Source organism: Nannobrachium achirus (genome assembly GCF_963921795.1).
Source record: "Nannobrachium achirus genome assembly, chromosome: 13".
In the NCBI taxonomy this organism is placed as follows: domain Eukaryota; kingdom Metazoa; phylum Chordata; class Actinopteri; order Myctophiformes; family Myctophidae; genus Nannobrachium; species Nannobrachium achirus.
In genome coordinates this window covers 56,228,917-56,247,588 of record NC_137833.1, presented here as the reverse complement: position 1 = coordinate 56,247,588, position 18,672 = coordinate 56,228,917, and the positions used below count along the sequence as shown (strand labels likewise).

Here is an 18,672-nt window from a genome sequence, read left to right as displayed (position 1 = left end):
TAAAACCGTGTTATACAAAATTCCTCAACTCTAATGCTCGCCAGTGTGCCGGGGTCCCCAGTTCAAATATGATTTCGGGGGTCACGGCCTGAAAAGGTTGAGAATCACTGGCATACACTACCTGTCTTTGGGCATTGTGCATAGGAGTAAGTGACTCGTTATTGAGCTCAATTATTGTTATATAGTCCTGGAAATTGGGTTAAATATTCTGTTTTTTTTTGGAAATAAATTAAAATGTGTGGGAACCCTGATTGAATCTATGCGTAGTTTACATAAATTATGAAAATATGTTTTGTAGCAAACAATGGCTTATTATGTAAAAATGAAACATCCAACCGTTTTGTACCACAAACCTTCTGTTTATAAACCACTGACAGACCACAGAGGTATGGAAGATATTAGTGACAACTAAATACTGCATTTAAGCGAATATGATTTAGATGAAGAATGACAATTGTGCAAGCAATGACTTATCAAAAGAAAATACTTAAAGAACACAAGATTTAGCTTATAGATCGGAATTGTTTGCTATTTGTTGTACGGCCAGAGTTGTATGATTTTATATAATCGACAGAATCTATTCATTACAATTTCTTTGTCAATATAAACTGCTTTTCAATTATTTGATTTAATTGAAAAACAATCGATGGAATGATCACTGAGCTGAGAAAATAATCAATAGTTGCAGGCAGCTAAGGGTGCAACAATACATGTATTCGTATTGATCCGTTCGATACGAGGGTGTACCGAACCGAATGACCCTGTACCGAACAATACAATAAAATACCACTCCACGTCCCCATTCCCCTGGAACCCCCTCAAGGACCCCTAGGGGTCCGCAGAGCCCACTTAGAGAACCACTACCCTAGAGGTTGGGTACCGCATTGTTCAAAGTTAAAACAAAAACAATCCGTAGTTATAAAAATACATTTATAAATCAAGGACATTTCTGATTATTTTTTGTATCGAAAAAGTATCAAACCGTCACACCAAAATATCGAACCGAACCGTGATTTGTGTAAACCGTTGCACCCTTAGTTGCAGCCCTAGTCCAAGACCTCAGCTCTCCAAACGTTTCGAAAAATAAGAACAGGACGCCGCGATGAGGTTCCTAGAATTTATTGTGCTCTGCATTCATTCAATACACGTTCACATTTAAACTCAAGCGGTCAACCTACTTCGGGAGAACCAAGAACAGCCAACCAACACAGCAGCAGTAGGTGAGTCTGTGTGCGTCTTGAGCATCAAACCTGCTCCTGTCCTTATGGGGTTTAGAGTCAGGTCGTCATTATCGCACAACACACAGACCACGCTGCACTTCTGCCGCGGTGGATGCGAGCTTGGTTACCCGGGTAGGTGAACCACACATCTGGGGATCGCACTTTTGAAATCCGACAGACCTGAAAGAAAACCTCCCCCACACCGTCTTCAAACTGCATTTGAAGACGATGTGCAGGTTTTCTTTCGGTACCGTGGGTCCCTCATTTGGTCTTCTCCTACGCACCCGTCACCTCCCTTGTACTTGTGTAAAAAAACGTGCTTATTAATTCGACAGAACCCATAACAGAGTATACAGATGGAATCAAATGGACCCGTAAGAGTCCATTTGGTTCCATTTGTATACTCTCAGTTAACAAACCTGCGAGGGTCTATTTAGTACCCCCTCAGGTCCCTGTATGCCACTTTGAGAACCACTGCATTAGACAAATACGCATACTGTAGGATGGGCACTGTAAAACAGACACTAGTTGTTAATATCGGTGACTTCAGTACAATACATATAAAGACTTCAGCACAATATAGACTTCACCCCAGCATTCTGTTCTGACTGATGTGGCCTGGTCAGTGGAAAAGTGAAACTGTCCTCACATGGGTTCTGACTTCAAGTTTTTCCTTTGTTTTACTAGTGTTTTTTAAACATACTCTTAGCTTCTGGATGCTAACACACAAGTACAGTTAAGTAAGCAATGTTGAAATAGTTGTCTCTGTCGTGCATTTCTAACACATGTAATTTATTTGCTACAAACAGCCTTTTATCTGCGTTAAGTTAATTAAAGTAGCTCAAGCGTAAAGCGATATTCGACAATAACAACACAGCGGAGATCACCTGAGTAGTCTAAAACATTCACATTATTTGCTGGTCAATAACTTAACAATGTAAAAAATGTCATGTCTATTAGTGTAAATGGGAACATTACAGCACAGGCAATCCCAAACGATCATGCCAAAACATCTGAGGAGATTAGTAAACAACGTGTGTTAAGTAAGCAGCAAACAACTGTGTCAAAGTCTCTTTTTCATACACGTATTAATCTAAATATACTATCACTGCCTGGTCTTTATCCAATATGAAAAACAAATATAGAAGCTATTTCACTGGCACGATCTTCTTGACGGCCTCTAAAACATCAGCATTTTCCACTTTATTCCCAAACTCCTTCTCTCTGTGTTCCAAAAGGATGCCCTGTGAAAAAACAGAAATACATTCAGAATACCCTGCAATACCATCAGTTGAAAATGTTTATTCATACACATCTTTGTAGTCTACACTTGTGGTTCCAAGCTAATTGGTCCAAAAGAGGATGCTGAGACCCGCAAATACTATTTTTTTCCCCCACACATGTTCAGCACTTAAAGACGGGGTGAAATCAAAAACATGTTTTCACACTTTTAGAGCATATCTGTAGTGATAATATGGCCATACCTAACACTAGATGCCAAAAAAAAATAGAAAATAAACCATTTTTGTGTATATTTATATCAAAGGTCCCTAAATAAGCCATTCTTAATTACTTCCTGTGAACAGAAATTCAAAAAGTGATGACAGAGTTTTTGAATATAAATGAACCTTTGATTACATTCACCTGTTTGTTTCCCATTGCTGGCTCCCATTACTCCCATTACTCAGATTTTAAATCCCATCGCCTGAAGGGCTGGTCCCCTCGGATAGGTTCAGAAACACACAGGCTTCCTTTTCAAACTGAAACTTCAAAATAAAATACCCAAAATAGTCATTTCATTGGGTCTTTAACTCAAACTCTGCCATCAAAATACCCCTTTGTACCCCTTCTCTGCCATGCCCGTAGAACCCGTAAATGTAATAAAAATGAATTAAAAAACATTTTTTTATCGAACCGAACTAAAATTGGCCGGAACTAATGCTCCGTGATCGGTTTCTACACGGACACATTATTGAGCGGACAACTTTAACATTGGAGTCCCTGAACCGGAAGCGGAAGTCCGTCCTCTATTTTGGCCCGTTAACTTTCTGTCTGAACTCCGCGGCTTACAGATGGAGAACTTATTGATCAATTGAAAAAGTTTCAACGGATTTGAGAAGCTGATGGAATATGCGAACACACGATGCATAGTGTCCGATCCACGCACGATGGGAACTGGACGAGCGCCCACGTTAACAGGTAGGAGAAGCACCGGCAGTGAAAGACATAGAGAAATTAACGGGCTTTACGGCCGTAAACTACGAATGAGTTAAGGTGCTTTATGTAAGGGATGTTTTGTGTGGTCTGCATGGTACTATGCGGGTCCAGACTCGTCGGTCACTGTGACCATTTGTGTAATAAGGCTGAGAGTGCTTCTGGCACAAGCATTTCATTAAATCTGTACTTGTATGGATATGTGTGACAATAAACCGGAACCTGAACCTGGATAACATCTCGCTCAGCGGTCATTATCGAGTGATAGGAGCCCGACAGGTTGATATGCCACCGACGCGAAGCGAACCGCTTATTGCACGATTACTTACTAAATAAATTGATACATTGACCCAAGTAAAAAAAAAACTACGAAATATTTCCTTGCTTACAGTATAGTGAAAGTGTTGCACTGGCCGTCCGCAGAGCGCAACGTCACCTCGACGCAAACAAGGAAGTGTTAATCAAATAGAATCCATATTTGGTTACTGCATTGTCTATTTCTCGCTTCAAATGTTTTCAAAAACATTCTTGAGAGCAGTACAGCCTCAGTGCAGCAGGTGTTTTGAGTCTTTGATTAGGCAGCGGCCTGTTTATATCAAGCGGAGCGGTCTGTTATCCAGAAATATCAGACCGCTGATTTCAGCGATTGACCAGTCAGAATCAAGCATTTCGATACCTTCTGCTGGGGTTTTTCCATTAATTGTACCTTATATTGAAGACCCACAGTAGCCCATGTTTCCATGTTGTGGAAATTCACTATGTTGTAATATCGATCAACATGTTTTCTTTAACGCAGAAAAGAATACTTGTTATCACGACTTGTTATTAGATACGGGCCGGTGAAAAAAAAGCCTTTCTCGACAATCGACCCGATCTGGAATTGGATTTAGAGATAAAGCCATTTTACTGCTGAGCAACTGCATTGAAGCCAACGGGGGATATTCACTCGTCTCGATTTTATTCCCACTTGACCGTGATGAAATCATTTGTTAGTCAGCAGGTGTTAAAGGAGTAGTTCACCCCCAAAATTACTTGTTTTCTATTGATTACTCACGCCTTGGAGACTTGAGTTCAATAATATTTTTTTGTATTTGTCGCATTCCTAAGACAAAAATTGGATTATAGTAAATTTACCCTGACAGTTTCCCCACCCAGTGCCATGCATCTGGGTCCCCATTCAGGGCCATGCATATAATCAATTTTTTTGTCTTAGGAATGCGACAAATACAAAAAAATATTATTATTGAACTCAAGTCTCTATGGAGTAATCCAGTGTTTCTCAACCTTTTTTCTGCATGGGCACACTTTTCATGTCCCAAGAATCCATGGGCACACCAACATAATATGGGGGTGTAAATATCGTCACTGTCGGGAAGAAACCATGTATCTCCAAGTTTAAAATGTGTACGTTTCTTCGCAAAGTAAAGCCCTGCTTCATCATACAAGGCTGTCGCACAACAGTAGTGAAAACAGCAGATCTACAAGCACGCAACGCCTGGCACCGCGAGGCGTTGTGTGCTTATACAATGTGTGCTTATACAATACTGGCTTTCAAGCAGTTTCAAGGGGGGACACTTGACCCTTCTCAGGGGCACACCAAAGGTCCCCAGGCACAGTGGTTGAGAAACACTGGAGTTATCAATGAACTACTCCTTTAAGGCCAGAGTTAGGCTGACCTGCTCTCCCGCTCCGATGACGAACACGCCGCCCAGGATGAAGCCCTCTCCGTTCATGTTGCCCTGGTAACCGGCCCTCCAGGCCCGCATGAAGTTCTGCCACACCCCCAGCCGGATGAAGCCCAGCCCCCCCATCTTCCTCTGCAGGGGGCCGTAGAAGTGTTTCTGCAGAGACCACACACACACACACACACACACACACACACACACACACACACACACACACACACACACACACACACACACACACACACACACACACACACACACACACACACACACACACACACACACACACACACACACACACACACACACACACACACACCCCATGTCAGTCACAGTGAAAGGAACTAAATGCAGATAAAAAATAGCAGATATACAAACTCACAGTGTGGCACCGAGTGCCGCGCTGCGACCTTCTGCTATTTTTGAAAAATCGTTGAATATATCTTTATTAAAGTGAACATTTGTAACTCAAAATATTATGTATTAGGGACCCTCCCAGTAGCAAATATTTGAGACTGGGTCAGTGACCAAATACATATACGGTAATTCTAGCCACTGTTGCCAGATGTGCCACGGGTTTCTTGCTTGGATTCAAGCTCTTTGTGGTATAAGCTTTATATGGTCACGTGACTCGGAAGTGATTCTCATAGGACGAGGTGGCCGAGTGGTTAAGGCGATGGACTGCTAATCCATTGTGCTCTGCACGCGTGGGTTCGAATCCCATCATCGTCGGACAACATTTATTATGTCATATCGTATTTTTTATGTTTAGATCGTCTTAATGGTTGACTTCATTGATTTGACGGTTAATCAGCATTTTAATAATATATAATTAGTATATACACAAATACTTCCAGACAAAAGAAAACGTGGGGAACTCTCTTCTGACAGATAGGTGCATAGCTGGCAAATCAATTTGCGTGGTAATACGTGTTGACATTTTACATGGATTTATGCTCCTCACATTTACGGAATGTGCTGGAATTCCTCTTCAAGTTATTTTAATGAATAGAATGTCATATTAATCAATCTGTATGGTAGAGTAGGCCTATGTTATACACAACATGTATAACTAGAAAGATGCAATTCTGGGGAATTCCAAGTGTGGTTGCCTATTTAAAGGCTGGATAGCCAAAATGTCATGTGAAGCTTGGCCAATCCTCAAGCTTACACCAATCCTGCATTGACCTCAATGGACTTTTTGCATTTTTCCTATTTATAGACGTCCTTGACATGAAAATGTTTGACAACCACTGACGTAGAAACATGCACTTCTCAAAAACCTTAGAAGGATTTAGAAGACATTTCGTGATTAAAAAAAAAAAATAGATCTACAAGCTCACAGCTATTTTTCACTATTTAAAGCATAAAAGAATGGTTAAAGTAGGCTAATAATGTGCTCCCAGTCTAAATGGGTTAATCCCGAAACGTAAAGGTTTTGGACATTTTTCCACGTTTCCACCCAAACGGAGATGATATTCAGAAAGCAAGAATGTGTATGTCATTTACAGTATGCTGAGCCCAGTCCAGAGCAATGATTCGCAACGCAACTAGTTGCAACTTGCAACAAACTGGACAGTCCACACCCAGGCACCGAGCTGCAGCCAAATACTGTAAGTGAGAAGACCTGAGTGGCAATTCCCATTAAACTACTCTGAACTTGGCATCCCTATTTTGGGCACATGAAATACAAATGTTTTTTTCTAAAGAAAAAGACAACAATATAATAAATATATAATACATTTGTATTAATAATGCTTTTTTATAATCAATTATAACCGTTGCACCCCTAAAGTGATTAAACTAAAATAATACACAGGGACATACATTTTCGTCTATATAGATGTCTCCAGCGAAGTGCGGTTTGAAGTCCTGGATCTCTGTGCCGATGTCCTCCTTCACCACGGCCACTAGAGGGACCCCGAGCTCTTCCAGCTGGGGACGCAGAGAGGACAGCTCTGAGGCCTCCTGCAGGGAGACAGAGAGACAGCTCAGAGACAGAGAGAGAGAGAGACTCAGAGCTCAGAGACCTGAGCAAGACAAGAAGAGTTGAGACAGGAGACACAAACTGACAACTGACAGACAACCTTCTGTTTTTTTAAACCAGTGGTCTTCGGACCCCAAGGAGTCCTTGAGGGGATTCCATGGGGTCCCCAACTGAATTATTGCTAGTTTGCAACCTTACGGGTGGCTAACTCTGTCTGTACACTCTCAAGAGTTATGGGGTTATAGCTATAGGAGGGCCACTACATTTTCACACTCACTCCAGATGGCCACAATGCATATACATAGCAAAAGTAGCTGATCTACAAGCTCAAAACACGTCACACGTTTTGAGAAACAGTATTATAGAGGCTATTTCTCAGGGATATAAATACAGGTGTGCCTTGAGTTTTGGACTTTGACTTAGCCACTGGCTTGAACCTTAATCTGCTTGGGCCAGCGACAACCTCTGTGATAAATGGTAAATGGTGCATTTATATAGTGCTTTTATCCAAGGCATTTACATAGATTGTACATTACATTCACCCATTCACACACACATTCATAGTTCATACACCGATGGTGGAGGAAACCATGCAAGGTACCAACCTGCTCACCAGGAGCAACTAGGGGTTCAGAGTCTTGCTCAAGGACTCTTCGACATTAAAGGGGAAGACCACCCATTTTCAATATTGAACTATGTCATTAATATACCTTAGAGGAGTTGTGTGGAAATAGAAAAAAGGTTCCCCCCTTCTGTGTTGCCTAGAACTGGAGGATTGATTTTGGGGTTTGTATTGTAAATTACAACTTGATGACATCACACATTGTAATTTACAATACAAACCCCAAAATCAATCCTCCAGTTCTAGGAAACACAGAAGGGGGGGAACTTTTTTTTCTATTTCCACACAACTCCTCTAAGGTATATTAATGACATATTTCAATATTGAAAATGGGTGGTCTTCCCCTTTAACTCATGGGGAGCCTGGATTCGAACTGGGAACCCTTCGTGCTCTAATGACGGTTTCTCTACCCCTGAGCTATGCATAGAAATGATCCAACATTATTCTGTCACCTCTCTGCACAAAAATCATCCAGGCCGCCGTACTGCCATGACCACAGCACCGTTGGTCTCCCACAGGGTCTTGGCCTTCACCACCCGGTCCTCTGAAAACCAAACCACAAATAGAAGGACAGCGTAAGGGAGAAATAATCGATCCAAGTTACGTTTCTGAACTTTTGAGTTTAGTTGGTATTACAACTTAGTTTTACAACAAGGGTTCATATTTTAGATTGTAATTAGAGAAAAGAAAAGATGAGTGTTAAAATGTTTTCATATACTGCTTTCTGTCATTTTAGCATGAGTACAAGTACAAGTATAAGTACTAAATATGAAGCCAGCGATTTCTTTGTTACCATTTACAGTAACACTACTAGTCCCCATACAGTAAGTCACATCTACCTATGAAAGATTGCGGTGCATATTGTGTAAAAAGATATATTTAGCCACTTGTACGCATGCCCTCACCCACTGAAATCAAAATCGTTACTTAAAACTGCTAAAATAGAAAGCTGTAAATGAAAACATTGAGCACTCATCTTTTCTTTTATTCCAATTTAACATATGAACCCTTGTTGTAAAAAAACGAAGTTGTTCTTTAACATACTCATCCATACAGATGTACCAGTTGTAATATTTGTATTAACATGCTCTACCATAGGGGTGGGCGATATGGTGATAAATATTGTAGAGATGATACAATGTCTCCCAAAAGGATCTTTTTCTTTTAGTTTGTGTTACCTTGTAGGTGGTTGTACTGTTAAGTAACTTGAAAAATAACTATAAATTAAAAACCAACATGAAAAAGAATCGTTATTAGATCATGCATCATGATACCGCTTGGAAAGATATTGTGATATTGTATTTTTCCATATCATCCACCCCTACTCTACCGTGCAGATTATGTTTCATTGTGAAATTAAAATTAAGACATTCAATGAGAATTAGTGGGTACAAATAGCGTGTTCTGACCCTCCACAGAGCGCAGGTCAGCGTCCTCCAGGTGCTCCAGCGAGGCCTGGGCCGTCTTGGGCAGACACAGGTCAGTGTTGGCCAGGAAGATCCCCGCTAGCGCCGCCCCGACAGCGCCCAGCCCCAGAGACCACATCCCCATTCCTAACAGCTCCCCCTCCAGCACGGAGGACAACACTGCAATGACAAAACAGAGGAAAGCCAGGTCATGGTTAGGGATGGGACCATATGAACATTTCATATCACGATTTATTGTGACCAAAGAAATAATCGCGAATCACGATATTATCGCGATAATCAAAATATCACCAACAACCATTATCCTGGGGCAGAACATTTGCCAAAAAATAGCAGATCTACAAGCTCACAACGCATCGCAACGCAACACGTTGTGATCTTGTAGATCTGCAATTTTTTTGGCAAAGAGATTGGGTAGAGAGTGAAAAAAAAGACTATCAAGTACGTATATTATGTACGTTTTACCAACAGAAGGTTTAAATCGTGCCGGATATCGGCAGCTCGGCAAATAAAAGGTGAATTGATCCCAGTGCATGACAGAGGACAATTTCACGCTAAATTAAATCTCATATGATTATCGTGAGTGTTTTTTTATCACGATATCGCTTATCGTCCCATTCCTAGCCATGATTAGAATATGATTGGAAGGGTTTAAAGATAAGATGGAGATGCTTGCTTTCAGCTCACGCATCCAACGAAGGCTGGTCTACTTCAATTTTGGGCATTTCCAAACCGGTTTCGTTTTTATCTGTGTGACTTAATATTTCCTGCATAGACACATCAAATCTACCTGTATATTAAATAAAAATCATCTAGGCAATCACAGCGCATCCTGCAAAGCTTGGCCATTGGGACCCTGGGCATACAACCAACTGGGCATACAACAAACTTTGAGCCATGTGTGCAAAGTGGCAGCAGTGGCTCAGGGGTAGAGAAACCGTCATTAGAACACGGAGGGTTTCCGAAGGTCTCCCAGTTCGATCCCCGGCTCCCCCAGAGTTAGTGTCAAAGTGTCCTTGAGCAAGACTCTGAACCCCTAGTTGCTCCTCATGAGCAGGTTGGTGCCTTGCAAGGTTTCCTCTGTCATTGGTGTGTGAATGGGTGAATGTAATCTCTGTAAAGCGCCTTGGCTAAAGGCGCCATATAAACCATTTATTTGTATTTATGATGTGCCATATCTAGGCCAGATGTAGGCCACGGCACTTCAGTTTACTTTAGGGCAACAGACCACTGGAAGATAGCCACGGGGAAAATAAACAACTGCACTAAGCAGCTACACACATATCTTTGCTGTTGGCATTTATCTACTTCATTCTTTGGCAGGCGGCATTCCATTGTTTGGACGTTCTCTTGTAATTTGAAAACCACCCGTCTGGAAGTTTAAATGCTTAAAGTTCTCCTCATTTTCCTCCCCCTCTACCAACCAAATATCTTTGCCAGAAATAGCTGTTGTTCATGTGTTCTTAGTTAAGATGCATGACCAGGATCTGTCCTACAATTAAACACAGACTGGAAAGTCATACAGTATAGTCAAAATACATAATATTTACAGTGATTCCCAACCAGTGGGCCCACTGGCAGGCCAAGTGGACACTACAAGTGGGCCCTGAAATAATTGGCAAAATACTACTATATTATTGATAACCGAATATTAATATACGGACAATTTTAATAAAATGTAAAAATGTATTTCTTTAAAACCTTGAAGTATCCAAGCCACGGCACAATCGATTGGTGGATCATAAAAACTAATGCTTTCTAGATCAGGGGTCTTCAATGTTTTCAGGCCAGGGACCCCTTAGCTGTGAGAGAGATGAAGCAGGGACCCCCTCTACATTGTATAAATGTGTGGTGCCAATTTTCATCGATTTCATAGATAGATTCATAGACGTGTTTGACAGCATTAGCACTGTCATCAGTCTATGTTGGATTTGTGTTTGTGGTTAACTTGACCTTTCACTCTGTACTTGGTCTGCTCTTTTTCCCCTCTACACCAAACCTATTTGCCGAAAATAGCCGATCTACAAGCTCTCAACGCCTCACGCTGCGAGGCGTTGAGAGCTTGTAGATCTGCTATTTTTTGGCTAAAGTTCCCGTCAGAATAGGGATTCGAGGGTTCAAGTTGTTCAGCTTAAAAGAATGATCCTATCACAAATATTTGGTGGCCCGCCTGTAGTAACTCTGAGGACCCCCTAGGGGTCTCCGACCCCCTGTTGAAGACCCCTGTTCTAGATTTTCAGGTGGGCCCTGATCCCGTAAAGGTTGGGAACCCCTGCTTTACTAACCACTGCAGGAGCAGCAACACATTAAGCAAACATGCCGTCATGTCTTGCCTGAAGGGGCCTTGCTTGGGTCAGGGCTGACGGCGGCTGCTCTGGCTCTACTCTGGTGAAAGAACGCAGCCTGGGTTGTGGTGACGGTGGGAGAGGAACGCCTGACTGTGGCAGAGGGCTGTCTGTTCAGCGAGACGCCCCCTAGAGGCAGGGAGGAGCAGCGCAGTAGTGACAGTCTCCACCTCAGACTTGAGGAGCACCTGGACAGTACCATGGCCATGGAATCTGACTAGGTAGAGATAGGACGATAATCGCCATTATCTTTTATTGTGATAAAAAACACTCACAATAATCTTATCATGTAGACCAGGAGTCCTCAACAGGGGGTCCGGGACCCCTTGGGGGTCCTCAGAGTCACTACTGGGGGCCTCCAAATCTTTGTGTGATAGAATCTTTTGTTTCTGATTGGAATAGGACTGCAACCATCAACTTTAATGATCAATTTGCTTGGTGATTATTCTATCGATTACTTTTTATTAATTGAATAATCAGTCAATCAATCAGTCAATGCGTGAAAAAGGGGTAAAAACATTATGGTATAGATAAAGGTTATTTATCATGCCACCACAACAGTGATGTTACTAGGTTTTCAATGTAATGGGTCCCGGGACCCACAGGTGGTCATTCAAATGGGTCCCAGAAAAGTTTTATGAGTCCTCAATATAAAGTTTACACACGCAAAATGGCGTCGGACGTTTAAGACTTTCTACGTGGATTTTATTTGTGTTAACGTAGGGTAAAGTAGGATGCTTTCACCCACGAACAATGGTGGTGTCTGAAATTTCTTTTTTTTTTTACCGCAACACGGTAAATTATTTTAACATGGACTCCAATGGAGGCGCATCCCCGGGACCCCATGACCATGACATGAATGAGTCCCTGGGTGACTTGAATGAGTTTTTGATGCGGGATGCGCACGTAATGACATCACTGCACAACCATGCAAAACTTGACACACGTTGATACTCGCTCTCTGCACACACACAGGGGTGTTGCACCAAATTCTGGGCCCTGGATACAAGGATTCACTGCGGGCCCCCCGATGAATGTTCTTCATAGAGGGCATTATTGTGCTTCAACTATTGAAAAATAGAAGATCTACAAGCTCGCAGCACGGCAACTTTGAATATTTCAAATCCTTCTAAAGGTTTTTTGAAAAACGTATGTTTCTATCTCAGTGGTGCTCAAACCTTTTCATGTGAAGGACCCCCAAAATGATATGTATTTGACCACGGACCCCCATCTCAAAATATTTAGTTCCAGCAGTGACGCCCCAGAAGTAAAATTTACAAATGTTCGCTTAAAAAAATACATAAAAGCCTATTCAAAGATTTTCACACATTTTCACAACTTTTCAAAGATAGCAGCTTCAAGAGATGAAGCAAGCTTGCAGCGCGGCACCAAAGTGCCGCGCTGTAAGCTTGTATATCTGCTATTTTTCAATGGCTAAAGTATAAAATAATTAAGGCCCCTCCACCTCGGGCCCTAGTAACTCAGTCCCACTTTCCTCCCCCCCTTGTGACGCCCCTGCACACACACACACACACACACCCATAGCAAGTGCTTGTGTGTGCGCATGTGGACGGCAATCACAGCATGCCATGCACTGTCACACACACTGGCTGCACGGCTGGCATTGTGCAATGACTGACGACGAATGAAACCTTGGCTAAGTAACCTAACTGTGTCAAGCAGGCTGAAGTCAAACTAGTTTCCCAGGTTTTAGTTAAGCATACAATGCATACCCTGCACTGGAGAAGAGAAACCGCACACGATATCCAACAGCTATCTTATACAGACCATCACACCACAATAAGGGCGTAACTTACTAGCCTAAAGGCATTTCTTTTTCAAAGTTTAGACTACATTGGGTGTGATTCTGTATACACCACATGATTCTTGGTAGGGTCCCAGAGGACAGTGATGTGAAGTGACTGTTAAATGTTAAAGGGATATTCACTTTCAAAAAAAAACTTTTGGTAATTTTATCGTCTAGGGTTTTGGGAACACCCAGGACAGTTTTTGAATTTCTTCATTCAGTATTTAGATATTTGATATTCATTTATAGAGTATTTAATGTAATTGTCATTAGCATTCGTAGTAGCTACTCTCAACTGTATGTTACCCAGGGGCGGCAGTGGCTCAGGGGTAGAGTTGCACGGAAGGGTTCCTTAAGGGTTCCCAGTTCGATCCCGGGCTCCCAGAGAGTTAAGTGTCGAAGAAGCCTTGAGCAAGACTCTGAACTCTGCACTCAGCATTTCCTGGTGTTCCCCATACGCAGTTACGCACCAACCCCATCTATGAAATGTGGGAGTGGCCTTGCAAAAATGGGTCCAGAAATACATGGGGAAAAAGAAAAATATCGGATAAAAGGCTTCGTATTAAAGAACACGGAGGATCCGGGTAATTATACAATGCTGGACAGTATTTAGACAGGTGTGAGACATTATAAAGCACTTTGTTTGTGAAATCTGAATGTTTGTTTGTACAGGCTGACGAGGTCGCTTGTGCAGACCCATTTAAACCCTCACCCATGACGGTCACACGTCATGTTACCAGCGACTGTCAAGTTTCAGGTAATGCCTTGCATGGTTTCCTCCACCATCGGTGTATGAATGTGTGTGTGAATGGGTGAATAATCTCTATAAAGCGCCTTGGATAAGGCGCCAAATAAATGCACCATTTACCATTCTGTGTCATGCTAATTGCTGTCAGGAAATGAAGGGATCATAAGACATCTATACAGTAGTGTAGATATGTATGCCTTCACAAGCAGTGTACTGTTGTGTTGAATCCTGCTAGGATTTGTGCTAGTGTAGGTTTAAGCTCTGGTATAGAGCAGACAGTATACACAGACAGTATACATAACACTCAACCTATACTGTATGCAAGCTATGCAAGAGAAAACGACAAGTAGAGGTTATATTTCAAGTAATGGTACGGTAACAGAACATTAAGACAACCTTTCCCCCCTCAAAACATTTTACTAGAGTCTATGAAAAGGCAGGCACGCTTAAATTCAGGCTTCGTGGCTTTGTAAAGCTATGCCATCTAATAGATCTACCTCAAATGGCAAACAAATGTGAAAATACTAACTTGCCAGCGTCTCCGGGCTGCGGGTAAGTGCAGTTTGTTGAAAAGATTTCGCTCATCCGATTCCAAACAGTCTCCTTAGCCCACTGCACTTGACTTGTATTGTGTTAGCATTTAGTGGCAGACATAGGCACAAGGACAAAGAGCTCTGGCTGATATGAATAAGATAACAAGCACCAATGGCGACATTCTGGCATCAGTCCATGGCTGCAAACTAAACTGGAACCGTCTGGATTCCTCACATGCCATTCCTGACGCCGACTTTTACTTCTATGATTACAGGTCTTCATTCAATGATGTAATGAATCATGACAAGTTTGACAACTGCAATTACATGCCATTAAATGATTAGCAGTTTGTCCAAAACATCCAAATACAGAATGGTGGTTAGATCCAAGACTATATAGCTTAGTCACAACTCTTGCACCAAGACAGATTATGCACTGCATAAGATTTCATTCACATTGGGATTTGTCATTCGACACTGGTATTAGTTTTCAGTATTAATGCATCAATTTACTTTAGTTCACTTTGCCTCACACACCACTGCAACCACTATGTTATACTGACAGACTGTGACAGTATACATATAGCATTTCTGGTCCACGTGACATTGATAAAAACCTAGATGTGTGCGCAGGTCGGTACCAAATGAGCCAATGAAACCAGCGCTCCCCAAATACAACAGGTTTGGGGATTGTTGGGAATTGATTACATGATACAGTCACCTGTGCATTTAGTCTCAATGTTTGTAAACAAGAAATGGGTCTATACTGACATAAATACTGTAGATCAGTGGTTCCCAAGAGAAATTAAACATTCGCCCGGGACCCCGATCTACAAGCTCTCAACGAGACGCGAAGCAATGCATGTGTGCTTGTAGATCTGACATTTTCACTACTTAATTATTATTGCATTTTAGTTATGGACTTTCTTAGAAGGGTTTGCTTCTTTATTTGAACATTTATACAATTCTTTTTTTCCTCCTAAAAATTGTAATGTTTTTTTTTTGGTATTAAGGGAAAATGTGTTTAATGTATATTTTATTGTTTTGCACGAAAATAACATGGGATTTTTTACTTGAGTCGTGACCCATACAAATTGGCCTGTGATCCACAAATGGGAATCTTAAAACAATGTCACCAGTCTAGTGTAGGTGACAAACAACTGTCCTGATGGCCTTGGCAATGAGGAGGGCTTCTATCAGTAGCTACTAGCTATATCCTATCAGTTGATAGTGATACATTTATTTATATCATTTATTTAGCCTACAGCCTTAGGAATGTCACCAATATCCACCTTATCATTATGACTCATATTGAGTTTTATTGGACGCCTCAGACCAGTCAAGAGAGATTACAGTTATGGTGACATAATAACGTTACATGACAGCTTGCTAGCGTTAAGCTCATGTCGGTCAAAGGTTCTTTTCATCACAACACAGAATGAACCACTAAAAACTATAAAATACTGAAAAGAAGTCTACCGGCTGAAATATATTAGCTGCAGACTGCAACAGTTAAAAGTGTGAATGTATTTTGAATGGTATTTGAATGAATTAAAGTAGGTAAACACTCACAGTGGATGTGTGAATGCAGCCAGAAGACCACAGCAGTGTCAGGTGACCAGGCACACACACACAGACACTCTAAGTAGATCCGCAGTGCAGGCCAGCTAATCGCAGCGGATTGCTCGATCATGTATTCTTGAACTTTGACACAGATCTCTAAGTAAAACGAGGACACTTCAGTGAGATAAAACGATTTACATATTTATTTATCTAAATGTTACGAAAAGACATTTGGCTGAAGCTATCTGTTATGATTAGGCTATTCTGTAGATAACCTTTTATTAATCAATTAAAAATAGGCCAATAACCTACTTTTTTTTTTACAAAATCGAATTATTTCAATTAGTTTGATTAATCACTTAAGCCCTATTTTATAATTTGTGGAATAGTATGTGCAAAAGATAGGCTAGTGAAAACAGCCAATCTGCAAGCTCACAACCCGTCAAATCGTGATGCTGTGTGAGCTTGTAGATCTGCTATTTTCACTTTTTTTTTTTAAATCTGTTATTATATTTGAAAAAAGAAATCAATTAAATTGATTAGTTCAATTAACTGTAACATCCCTAAAGACATATCGAGATAAAATGGGTAGGAATTAGCCTATATTTATATTTTATTATTAGTCTACATAAAAGACAGAACGCAGAATATGACATAATTTATTATTTGTAAAGAGACATTACGTTAATGACAGCAGCCGTTCATTATGTTAATGATGTCAAATAAAGCCATGAAAGTTATGAATTATTAGTAGGCATATGCTGCCAAAACAACTCTGTCACGCAATTACCTGCTAGAACCTCTTTCAAGGACCCCTGGGGGTCCCTGCCCCGGACCCCACTTTGAGAACCACTGCCTTACAGTATAACAGCATAAAAGTGCTGCTGTGTTTTTGTTAAAGAACAGAACAACTGACATGCAGCTTCTGTAAACATTCTGCAAATCCAATTACATAACGGCACATTGACCAGCAACAAACCCTCCATTCATTCCTTTGCTGCAGATTTATCTGGCAGGGGCAGTAAGAAGTATACATACTCCCAAGTACAGTTTCAAGTATTCAAAAAGTACAATGTACAAGTAGGTTCAATGCAACATTGTCAAAGGTTGAGAACATTTCAAAAGCTCAAAACATGTATTCATCACATGATCCAATCATCCAACACACACATCCTTGAAATTAAAATGGTTGAGAATCACTGCAGAGCACAAAATAATCTTCTCATATATGGGGGGTCCCAGGCATATCTTTTCAAACGGGGGTCCACCGGCTAATAAGTGTAAATTTAGGGGTCCTTGACACGAAAATGTTTGAGAACCACTGGGCTATACAGTGCTAGCTAGTAGTTGATTCAAACATTAATTCCAAATGGTTGAGTGATCAACCGTCAATGAAAATGTTTTTTCTTTCAATTCAGTCAGTGAAAAGGCTGAAATTCATGTTGAAATGAGGTCAACTTTATGCAAGGCTGCCAGGCTGGTATTCATTCATGGTATACATGGTTGGCTGGCCTTCATGTATAGGCTAATTAATGTAATTTCAGAGATTATACCTGAACAAGGCGGATCTCTCTCTAATCTCCACTGCTCTCAGGAGGTTCCTTGAGCACCAGTTGCAATAAAAAGGTAAGAAACATCTAACATTGTGGCTAACAGTATTGGCACCCTTGCAATTGTAAAACAGAAAAAAACAAAAAAATCTTCCAGAAGCTTGGCAATTGAAAACATATTTTGCATCAACCCTAACCCTAACCCTAACCCGAATCCTAGCTCATTCTACGAAGAAACTTGCAGCTATACTTAAATACACTGTACTTGAATTTCAAGCAGGCTATTCACCTGGAACGTGAGTCCAAGTTGACTTTAATCTTTAGTAACCACTAATCCACCCAGTTTAAATGAAGTAAATCCCTCATGCGTCCGTTTTGTGTCACACACTGAACATGGACCAAATAAAAAAGGAGAGAATTGTCAGGAGATCAGAGGTCAGATTGTAGCCAAGCATGGACAATCTGAAGGCTCCAAGTCCATCTCCAGAGACCTTGATGTTCTTTCACTGTGCGCAATCTAGAAGATTGTGTGTTGTATTTTTTTACAAATGCAAGGGTGCCAATACTTTTAGCCACGACTGTACTGAATGCCAGAGAATCTTAGAAAGAATGCATAATTAAGGCTGTTCATGTGTTTGTAATAGAGGGTGTGAAGTTCTCTATATAGCCTCTTAATTTGATTTGATTCAGTGATTCTTGTCTCTGTCATGAGAGAGGGAAGTTAGGGGCACAATGCTCTGACAGAGAGCTCTTCACTTAACATAAACTATTGAAGTCAGTATAGCACTAATAGTTAATGCTTCATTTTTGTCCATTATAATATGAAAATAGCAGATCATGCTCAAAACGCCTCGCAACGCGTATAACACGACTCACAATAGAACCGTGTTACACAAAATGTAATGCCACAACTTGATTGAGTATTTATCAGAACTTTGCATAGAAAACTCTAGAGTTTCATGACAGTACAG

At 41.0% G+C, this 18,672-nt stretch overlaps 1 protein-coding gene across 2 annotated transcripts; it reads right to left on the bottom strand.

The window, feature by feature from the left end:
• Positions 1-1,110: 1,110 nt before the first annotated feature.
• On the bottom strand, positions 1,111-16,217 carry selenou1a (selenoprotein U 1a). Of its 2 annotated transcripts, none has more exons than XM_080740234.1 (6): positions 16,161-16,217; positions 9,138-9,314; positions 8,181-8,272; positions 6,947-7,087; positions 5,111-5,275; positions 1,111-2,464 (listed from the first exon to the last, which is right to left on the bottom strand). In XM_080740234.1, the coding sequence occupies exons 2-6, from the start codon at positions 9,277-9,279 to the stop codon at positions 2,369-2,371; spliced, it is 636 nt and encodes a 211-aa protein (XP_080596360.1). In that variant the 5' UTR covers positions 9,280-9,314; positions 16,161-16,217; the 3' UTR covers positions 1,111-2,368. The 2 variants fall into 2 exon arrangements, with proteins under 2 accessions (XP_080596360.1, XP_080596359.1); XM_080740233.1 differs by lacking the exon at positions 16,161-16,217 and adding an exon at positions 14,585-14,688.
• Positions 16,218-18,672: the final 2,455 nt, after the last annotated feature.